Source organism: Notolabrus celidotus, chromosome 1, assembly GCF_009762535.1.
Source record: "Notolabrus celidotus isolate fNotCel1 chromosome 1, fNotCel1.pri, whole genome shotgun sequence".
Lineage (NCBI taxonomy): Eukaryota > Metazoa > Chordata > Actinopteri > Labriformes > Labridae > Notolabrus > Notolabrus celidotus.
This window is the reverse complement of record NC_048272.1, coordinates 11,428,240-11,439,165: the sequence shown is the minus strand read 5'-3', so window position 1 is coordinate 11,439,165 and position 10,926 is coordinate 11,428,240. Positions and strand designations below refer to the sequence as shown.

The window sequence follows — 10,926 nt, the reverse complement described above, 5'->3', positions numbered from 1 at the left end:
GATGCCACTCAGCCAATATGCAAAACAAAAGGACCCTAAAACTGATACACCTAAGTGGAATGCAGTCTTAGGAAGTTATTATAATACTTCCTCTTCCTGCGTTAATGTGAAAATGTCAGCAGAGAAAAGGGCACATAATTCTGGTGATTTGACAACTAGCATTATAGTAAAACAACTTTAAATTGAACCGCACAGTGTTAGAAAGATATCCTCTTAAATTGAATGCCCAAATTTAGATCTGTCAAAATCAGGTTTGCTTAGTTGTATAGCAACATGTATCAAAATAATAAGTGAGTCTAGTATTAATGTGCAATTAAAAAATACATTTTAAGCAACTTTTTAAGTAAATCTTTTTGTTATAAAAGTTGAGAGTCAGGCATCATAACTCTCATTTTAAACAGGGGTAGCCAAGAAATTCTCAATTAACAGAAACAATCAAAACACTTCTGCAAAAATGTCTCCGGTATAGTCAGAAACATGACAATCAAAGATGCAATTCTATTTAAAAGTTTATTAAACCAATTTCTTGTAACTGAGTTAGACAACGCTTCAAGTGTAATGGAAAAAAACAATGCTTTTTCCAACAGAGATTTCCAGTTGTCAATAAGAGCAGCTCATAATGCTGAGGTGGTGAGTACAACAGATGTTAATCATGAGGAACATGTTCAGCATATCATAGATTTTCTCCTATTTACTAAAGAAGAAATACCAGCATGGATAAGCTTTAACCATCAAAAATGGTAAGAATGTGAAATATAAAGACATGTAAGATTGGAGCTCTTTGGCAATGTAAGAGGAGAATATGAAGTGTATCTGTGCAACATTTCACACCAATACAGACAAAAATGACCACAGGAACATCATGCACAATTCAGGCTTCTCCTCTGCTGCTCATCATCATCTCGTTGAGGTAGAAACACACATAAAAAATGCACGAACACACTCACATGTTTCAAAATATGACGGTGACACCAAAGGCTTTCCCTTATTATTTCTCACAGAACTCTAGTTTGCAGTGCTCACATTGATTTGGCGCCGAGGCGCCAGACATGTTTAACAGTTCCTCGACAGTCTCTGTGGTCATTATCCAGGAAGGTCCATTGTGTACTACCATTAAATTTCCTCCCTTATCCTGGTCCAGCTTGTGAAATGTCACTCTCTTTTCTACCACTTCTATTATTTGCATAGCAAAGGGCAGCAGTGCAGCATTTCTACACTATTCAAACAAAGAGTCATACCTTGAAAGTTGTGTTATTCAGGGAGGATGTGCAGAGATATTGAAAAGAGGGAAGCTTGTGGTTGTTCCACAGACACGGTTTGTTTCAGGGTAAAGAAAAAAATCAAAGGATTATCGTTGATTGTCTTAGTGATGGTTATAGAAAAAGACAGCTCCGGGTGAACAGACAGGATCAGGACATCTGGGAGACAGACGGCTTTCTTCTCCAACCCTTCCACATCTTTATCAGTTTCTTAGAGCTGTATGACACCGTTTTCCAAACTCCTAGAAAGGGTGGGGACAGTAAACACACATGGCATTAACAATCACATAACAAGAACACTAAGCCTCATTCTTAGAAAATAATGTTCTTAAAACCTACTTATGTAGTTTTTAAAGAAGATTCTTACACTGACCAAGTTGTCTTATCTGGGATTAATTCTTAGCTAAGAACAAAATCAAAGGGCGCACAAGAGCACTCTTACTCACATCTGAGTGCTGATGTCAGTGCAAAATCATTGCTTATTATGTCTCTCCATTTAACAACTTTATGTCATTAAAAGACATTTACGAATACATGATTTAAATGTAGTCAACTTTTATTTCAAACATATAATGTTTGTTTTGAACAGCAAAATGTTAATTATGAATATAATATGTAAGAGCCAGATTCATGTTTTGGGTCAAGCTTTGAAACACATTGTTTATTGTGCCACAAGGTGTCATCGTTTTGCTCATTAAGGGCACAGGTATAAAAGTACGTCACCGCCTGGGTATCAGATGTGTGTCTTGACCCGGAAGGGCAGTTGGTTTTTGACCGTTGTTGCGTTATCACGTTGTCACGTTGTTGCCTTGTCACGCTGTTACGTTGGATGCTGTGACGCTGCGTCGGCAGGCGGCATGGAGAACCGCGTCTAAAATGTTTGTTCGTACAATGAAGGAGAAACTTGTGGACGCTGTCTAACTGTTCGTACGGTGATGCAATAAATGGATTGTATGGTGCTGCAAACCAAAGTTACGCCTAAGACCTGTTATTTCAACAACTACAGTAAACGGTATTGTATGGACAAACATATGACAGTACAACGCGTAAGCCAAGTCATTCCCGGGAGATATCAAAACACACAGGCAGCTTTAGTACAGGACTAAGCTTCTATATAATATATTATATAGTAATATAATTTAAAAAATATCAGATCTGAATCAGCTTTATTGGCCAGGTAAGTAAGCCTATAGGCATGAAACTTTAATTATTATTTCAGTTTAAACTAATATGTATAAGCTAACATGAAATAATAATATAGTCTACAATTTAGATGATATGTTGAAAAGTAGGAATATTCACATAACAATTATAACCTACAAACAATTATTTAATGACTTATCTGTCATTTATTAGTTTTACAGCAGCAGCTTTTAGAATGAAGTCACAGTTAAAGAGTGTTCATTATGAAAAAAAAAAGCCGACATATGGTCAGTGTCTCTTCTGTTTCAGGGAATCTGAGATTTCTTAGATTTAGGATCAAACTTTGTGATTTCACTTTATCTGTTCTGCACTCGTTTCTGATTTCTGATTGCAGTGCAGTGTGATTAAAACCTTCTCTGAATGAATGAAATCATCAAATTAATTTGTTGTTATTCACTTCTGGGACTCCAAAAAACATGTAAAAATAAATCAGCTTGTTTATGTTTCACTTCCAGCAGCACTACCTCTGTTTCAGAACTACTACTTTTTAACTTTAGGTCCGGTGTGCAATCAATGTACAATTTAATTTGCGCATTTCCACTGTCTCTTTACTTCTCCTCTCAACCCTGTGTGATTTCTGTGTGTGCACATCGCACTGCAGAATCATGCCCTCTGTGGGCAGTAAAGGGGCGTAAACCTATGCTAATTGGAAACATGGCACATGAGCTTCAAACTTAACAGGACTTGGTACTCATCAATTTAAGAACACACTCTGGAAATTTAAGAACAGGCTTCTCTTAGAACAAACTTAAGAACATATAAAAAAAAACTTTGGTAGATGCTTGTGAATGAGGCCCACTGTTGATTTAATACACAGGTTTTTGACTAAACTCTAAACATTTCTTGCTTGTCCAAAATATTTTTTTAATAGTGAAAAATCTGTCCAAAGATAGTATTTTTTCTATTTAAAAGGGGGGTGCAATAGCTTCGGATTATGCCAAAAGGCTAATTTTAAATGCAAGGAAATAGCTAGTACTGCCGAAAGTTAGTCATTTAAATTGAAGCGGTTATCATATCTGTTCATGTGATGACATAAGCAGCAACCAGTTAGTTTAGCTTCTTAGACTCTCTGTCTCTCTCTAAAAGTTAACAGAATCCACCTTCAAGCACACGGACCTCATACCCCTAGAAACATAATTTGCACATTTCTTTATTTTGTTCTTGTATAGATCATTAAATGTGATATAATGTGATCATTTTTGAGTTTGCAGGGTGCTGGTAGGCAAGTTCCACTAGCTTTTTTTTTCCAAGTCTTGCTGTTCACCCAGTCTCAAGTCCTAATCCTACCCTAAGGGTTTAGTTCAAAAGCTGGTGTACAGATAGTGGAATCTATCTCGTTTAGTAACTCTCAGCAGAAGAGCAAATAGATATCCAGCTTAAAATGTCAAAGTATTTCTTGCTGAAGCACCAAAGAAACTTCTACTAACAAGTCCTGACAGTATGAAATGTACTGCAGGATGCTGCCAAAAATTCAAACAACCAAAGAAGAAAAGAGTGCATACCAGCTGTAGCGATGCCTTTGATGCTCTGTGTTATACTGGAGGTCTTTACAATAGATGAAATACCTGAGGGAGAACAAGCACAGGGTTTAACATGCTAACACAGCAAAACAGTTAATATGTCATCACTCTGTATTATGATATCATGGTGATAATTGTTGCCCTAGGCCACATCATGTACTAACAATTAAGCCTTCTATTAACCATTTATACCTTCCTTTGCTATACTTTTTTCCTGCTCAGTCTACCCCTTAATTCACTATGGGTCTACATTTCAAACTTGCAACCAGCCTAACTTCTTCCACAACATAAAACTACAAACATGTATATATGAACTGTCTTTTTAAATAACCCCACTAAAACAAGGGCGTTAGAAATAAGTATAACTATAATATTTTTTTATTCAAATCTATCCATCTCATCACTATCATAATTTGTTTCTGTCTCTATCTCTGTCTCTGTCTCTGTCTCTGCCTCTGCCTCTGCCTCTATCTATCTATCTCTATCTCCTCTATCCAACCCCAATTCGGTCGAGACAGATGTCTGTCTAACATAGGTCTGGTTCTGCTCAAGGTTCCTGCCTGTTAAAAGGAAGTTTTTCCTTGCCACTGTAACTAACTAACTACTGGGAGGTGCAATGCTCATGGTGGATTAAGATGAGATAAGACAGACTCCTGTCAGTAAGAGGGGACTGGACCTTATCCTGTCTTGGTGTGGGGTCTTTGTTGATAAATTAACACAGAGTAGACCTGCCATGTTTGTAAAAGCATCTTGAGATAACGTTTGTTGTGTTTTGGCACTACATAAATAAAGATTGATTAAATATGAAGGAATAATACATTCCAGCATTCAAAAGTAACATTTCCCAACCTTACATTTTGGAAGGTCTTGGACCCTGTTTGTTACACCAGCTGTCTAATTCTGACAATGCAAGGCAAGACGATGCATCATGAATCTGATGTTATGTTTAATTTAATTACTACTTCTTACATTTTCTAATCTATCAGCACCTACCTGCTTTACTTTGCAATATCTTCCTACTCCTTTCTCTATCGTTTGATTGTCTAAATGTTAATTCCCTCCCTCCATTCCACTTATTCTCCAACCCTCACCTTGCTGTACGACAGCTCCGCAGTCTGGGTCCTGAGCAACCTGCAGCAGGATCTCCTCCACATCTCGGTTCTTCCCTGGAGGGTCGACCAGCTTTGTGATCTTCTGCTGGAGTGTCCGAGGTAACGCCATCAGCTGGATAAACTGGCCCTCTGGGCTTTTGTCAACCTGCCAGAACACAAAGAAGAATACATAAACACACATACAGTGTGAGCAAAAGAACCAAAACTCACATACACAGATTTCGCTTAAAAGAACTATACTGTTGTTGAGTCAACAGTGAATAAACTGCTTAAATAGGAAGATATCATGGTGACAAGCACATGCCTGTATACTTGCTACAATCAAATATATACTTGGTAGTTGTTCTCATTATCAATGTAATACTGTAAACTGCTAATATTTCAAAGGTTTTGTCTCACTCTCAATTAAAATTCAGGATACAAGAAACCCAGAGCCCATATCTATTGTAGTATCTGTACTATTAATCAAAGAATGACAGCATGTCAATAAGTATGGTCTTATAGGATTTTTTGTGGGGCTAAAAAAAAACCTCAATCTTTAAAACATCAACCAAAGTCTTGCAACTAAGAGAATCAATTAGGAAAAAATAAAGGTTCTTTTAAGTCCACAAATCAACAGCCCCTCAGTCTGGAGTCGCTTCATGCACCTGTGATTTCTTCTGCTCTGACTAATGATGTAAAAGGGCACAATTCTTTTGATATGCCGGGCTAATGACAGCACTGTTCACTGCAGAGTGTGTTACTCACACACAATTGACACAAACAATGGGCTGTTTCTCCCAACCAATTACTAAACATGTTATTCAAGGACACCCTGGTGAGTGCTTCAGTGACGTGAGAGGAAGCCTGCCAAGAGTCGTAAAAAAAGTTGAAAGACGAAGATGCCTCACGTTAAAAAATAATCGATATGATTCAATGAAAAACATTTTCAATCGTGTTGTTGAAACTGTAAACTGAATATACTGCAAATATAACAGCTCAGTGCCAAGCCGGTCATGCCACATTTACCACTGAGTACCCAGGATGTAAGCACACACTGTACTATCTGATCTACTGTATGTTATTTAATGCAGTACATGCTATCAATTCATGAAAGATACGTACTTCTGTATGCTTTTGGAAATATTGATTTTAATATTTTTAGGCTAAAGTTTCCAGGCGTCGTATAATTTTTAAATTTCAGGGGCATTAGTTCAAGTCAGCAGAGCCTTCATTTATGCAGCAGATGTCTTTTTGATCCATAGTTGCTTAAAAGGAATGACATATGAGTGCAAATCTAACATTAATGTCAGTGGTTTTGCTTCACAGGGTCATAAGTTGAAAGAAAAAGTACAGCAATGTTCTGTTTTGCTGCCAACATACCCAGTGAGGTGATAACAGCAGGTGGTCTTTTGTGCATTTGTATGTGTGCCATGTTTTACCTCCAGTTTTCCTTGCTGGGACTTATAGACCACCTGAGGGCAGTCCCGCAGGATGTTGCTGTACAGAATACGAAAGTGCTGAATGTTGTCTTGGACAATATTTGTCACCTTGGATTTATCTTCTCCAATCACCATTCTGAAATCCCCTACAGTGACACACAAAGATTAAAACAGATATAATCTATACCATATGTAGTGCTGATTACAAGCTTTGCTTTTATCACATTAACAAATACTGAGATATTAACAACTTTTTTATCGGCTTCTATATTGACCAAAAAGAAATCATTATTTATCTGCTACACTTAAAAAAAATACCTTTACTCTGCTAACTAGAAATTAAAACAGATGTGTGTGAGTTTGCCTGTTACATATGGAAACAAGGTACAAACTGTATTTCTATATTTAATCAGTAATGCAGAACTCTGAGAAAATGATGTCTGCTTTTGTCAAAGCATGCGGTCATCCTATCCACATGTATGTGTCTCACTCTCACCTGCATAAGAAAGCCCAGCTATCTGCAGAAAAAGGTCTTCCTCAGTGAAGCTCTCAGGCAGCATGAGGAAGGAGGCTGTCACTGCACTCTTCAGGTTTGCCACCAAAGCAGCTCGGAGTTTTCCATTCTCACTCTGTACCAGCATTTTCACCTGTACAGGAACACATTAATGCATGGATGCAAGATACACTTTAGCAAAACATTGGAAATAATTGGTTAATTTTGTTCTAAATGTGCAACAATTTAAACACTGTATTCTTTAAAATAATTGTCACTGTATCAACATGTTTTTAAGTATCTTAAAAACTTTGGTTAAACACTTGACAAGTTTGAGAATAGGTGGTCAGTCCAATTAACAACTGCTCAATAAAAATAGCAACTTTCAACACCTCTGATCATGATACTTACCGGTTTGTGTAGACGTCCTGCCACATACAAGGTCTTCCAGTGTAACATGTCATTTATCAGAGAGTCTGTACTGATCACACCATATTTGATAGTCTGAGAAGAAAAGAAGGAGATCATACAGTTTTTTTACTCTTAAATCCAGACTTTTTGGTTTGTAGAAGATGCAGTAACATATAAACTGGAGACAGGTCACTTACCCTCCCGTCCACAGGTACCAGTGTGTTGTAGTACACCGAAGCCCCGTGTTCATTTTGTACATTGCTGATCATTGTGGGCCCGAGCAGCTTGAGTATGGAGTAGTGTTTGCGATTCTGCAGCAGATTCATGGTGTGCCACGTCACTGGGTCATCCACGGCAAACACAAAGTCCAGCATGTTTTTCTGTGTATATGAGAGGTAAACACAACAGAAAACATCACATCATTTGGAACAATAAGTTATTCACTTTGTTACATGTGATAAGTAAGGTAATAATTTGTCATTAACTTCAGTGGAATCATATTGTGAGCACAGTCAATAATATAATGATGCCTCTGTGAGCTACAGAAAACTACTGTGTCCTTAGCAGACATTTATCTATTCATTTTATTTTCTGTTTTCCTGTGATTACAAGTCATTTACTACTGTTTTCTCTTATTGTATATGTCTCCACTTATTTATCTCATTATCTCTAGATAACAACCCTGGTTTTCCTGTGGAAAGTCACTTTCAGGTTGTTTTTCTTGAGAGCTGGACTTATTTTTCTTGTTATTTCAAATAAACAAGCTATTTCCCCAACCCAAGAGAGACAATTTTCTGGCAATGTAGAGAACAAAATAAAAGGCTGGTCACTGTGAAAGGCTGAACCATGACATGCCTTGCTGCAAATCCCCACACTACTGGGCTAAATTAAGCCTTTGCATTTCTAGATTTGATTTGTGCTTCTGAAACTCTGGGATGAAATGATGTTGCTGTCTGAGTAAAATATACAAAACAATATGTATAGATTCATGAGGCTTCCACAGAAATCAAAGCACATAACAGTTTTGGTGTTTTTTGTTAGATTTGGGGTATTTATTTGGATATTTAGAGTGCTTATTTACAGCATGAACATATAGTTTCATTTATTTTTAACATGCAAGCTAGTATGGAATATACTAATTTCTATTTCCCTTATGAATAAAGTCACTATGCACTGCTTACATCTAAAATATATGTAGTTTTCACAATTAGTATCCGACGTGGGCAGATAGGGTAAATAGAGCATTATAAGTGATTACCTTCTATTGAACACTATACAATACACTCTACATACAGTTGGTACACAATGACTGTGAGTGTAATTAGTGTTTTTTTTCTCTTTTCTTTTACAAATTCATTACCTTTAACTTAAACATGACACTCTAAAAAAGAAAGGAAAATACTTCCTCAGTCTTTTACTTTAAATCAAAATAAAGAATGGCCGTACCTTTTCATGTACACAAATAAAATTATGCCCAGGACATAGTGGTTATTTACATTCTACCATGTATTTTGGTTAGTTAAACATACCTATTTTTACTATGTTACCAGTGTAGCGAATATAGTAAAAAGTAAAATGAAATAAAGAAACAAAATAAAAAGAAACAAAATATTCCAACTTCTGTAACTATGAACTAGGGTTTCTTTCCACAATGTACATCTCAGATAAAATCTGACCTAATTGGTTTTATGTACTCTATCCAGTTTTCCCAAATTCTTTTAAGTCTATCCACCTCCAGTCTCAAAGAACAAGTTAGCTTTTCCATCACATATATATTGTGTATTACTGGCCTCAACCTTAGGTGCCTCATTCTTCATCTTCTTCTTGTAATTGCTTTTTTGCTTGCAATCAGCATTATTCTATAAATATGTCTATCCCCAAATCTTGTAAAATGTATGCCCAATTTCGATTAGCTTCTCTTTTAAAGGAAAAAAAGTCTGCTTGTATTTATTCACACGTGTGAAGATTTTAAAAGCTACACCCTGATGTCACTGTAACGAACATGTGTATCTGCAGTGCAAATATTGAACCTGTCACTACTAAGAGTTAGTAAACTGTCATGACAAACGTGCTTACCTCCATCTGACCTTGGCTGGTCCCATGTTGTTTGAATACACCGGATCCATAAGCAAATGCTAAACTGATGTCCTGAGGAAACTGAGACAAAATCCGTCTGTAGACCACGCTAGTGTTGTGCAAAGCTGGAAGAGTCATTTTGTATTGAACTAGCGAGGACAGCTTTCCAAGAACGACACACGCGCGTGTTTATCAGCGGGTTAACCGACTAGATATCGTGCAAACTGAGGTTCCAGTCGTATAAAGTAGAATATACATGTTGGACTGAGAGGCTTAATGTCTGTAAACACTACCACTACCACTGAAAAGCAACTCTATCATCATACTTATCGTATACGGGCGTCAATCAGGTCAGTGTGAGTGTGGGTCAGCTGTAAGCTTGACAGTCGACTAAAGATGACGTCAATACGTCTGTTGCGGAGTGGAGGCTCATGGGAAATGGAGTCACAGACGGACGGTAAGCAACCTGACAGTAAAATGCAGTCAAACCATGAGTCAAACATGATAAAAAATACATTTAATGTGATGTGTTTGGTGGTAGATAGTCTTTTTATCGTATACAATCGATAAATGGAAGGTGCGATGGTTTAAAAATTTGGGAAATATCAAAACATCGAAGCACAGCTCTAAATTTGGCCAGCAGAGGGGGGTTTTGACCAAGTTTGGCTAGGTAGCAGAGTGTACATGTGATTTGTAGAGGTATGGTAGTACGGTGGCCCTGAGAGCTCACAGCACTGCAACTTAAGTAAACACATGCAAAAAGACAAAACACAAGCAAATTAAGAAAACATCTTCATCAATTTGACAACACATGCCACAACACAACACATTAGAAAAACACGCTGCAAAGATCACAACACAACAGAAGTGTTTCCAGAGGACACTTTGAAGTGATGCACATATACGGACATGCTTGTAGTTTAGCAGATCACTGCAATAGGCTGAGTCATGCGATCACATTGTAAAAATAAATCAAAGACACTTACTTTTTTAGCTCATTTTCCAACACCACTGACGGTAAGATAACCTTATTAGCGCTGTGAAACAAAATCCGCGTCAACAACAAGCATGTCCGGACCTGTGCATCACTTTTAAGTGTCCTCTGGAAACACTTCTGTTGTGCTGTGGTCTTTGCAGCGCGTTTTTTCTAATGTGTTGTGCTGTGGTCTTTGCAGCGTGTTTTCTTAAGGCTGCGCATGTGTTGTCAAATTTATGAAGATGTTTTTCTTAATTTGCTTGTGTTTTGTCTTTTTGCATGTGTATTCCTAAATTGCAGTGCTGTGAGCTCTCAGGGCCACCGTAGGTATGCAAACATACATAAGAATTTAACATACCCTGCATCTGCCAGTGTTGCCTGCTTGCAGCACGAATGTCCAAACATTTGCACATTTATTTTCAAATGAAATGTTCAGGTAAGATGTACACATCTCT

The 10,926-nt window shown here is 37.3% G+C and overlaps 1 protein-coding gene across 4 annotated transcripts; it reads right to left on the bottom strand.

Moving 5' to 3' along the window:
• Window positions 1-494: 494 nt before the first annotated feature.
• Window positions 495-10,591, bottom strand: tamm41 (TAM41 mitochondrial translocator assembly and maintenance homolog). Of its 4 annotated transcripts, XM_034676828.1 has the most exons (10): window positions 10,482-10,571; window positions 9,822-9,961; window positions 9,496-9,576; window positions 7,617-7,799; window positions 7,420-7,512; window positions 7,012-7,162; window positions 6,516-6,661; window positions 5,074-5,239; window positions 3,965-4,027; window positions 495-1,501 (listed from the first exon to the last, which is right to left on the bottom strand). In XM_034676828.1, exons 3-10 carry the CDS (start codon window positions 9,499-9,501, stop codon window positions 1,410-1,412), a joined length of 900 nt encoding a protein of 299 aa, XP_034532719.1. In that variant the 5' UTR covers window positions 9,502-9,576; window positions 9,822-9,961; window positions 10,482-10,571; the 3' UTR covers window positions 495-1,409. The 4 variants fall into 4 exon arrangements, with proteins under 4 accessions (XP_034532719.1, XP_034532791.1, XP_034532650.1 ...); XM_034676900.1 differs by lacking the exon at window positions 9,822-9,961 and having other exon boundaries at window positions 10,482-10,591; XM_034676759.1 differs by having other exon boundaries at window positions 9,496-9,961; window positions 10,482-10,572.
• Window positions 10,592-10,926: the final 335 nt, after the last annotated feature.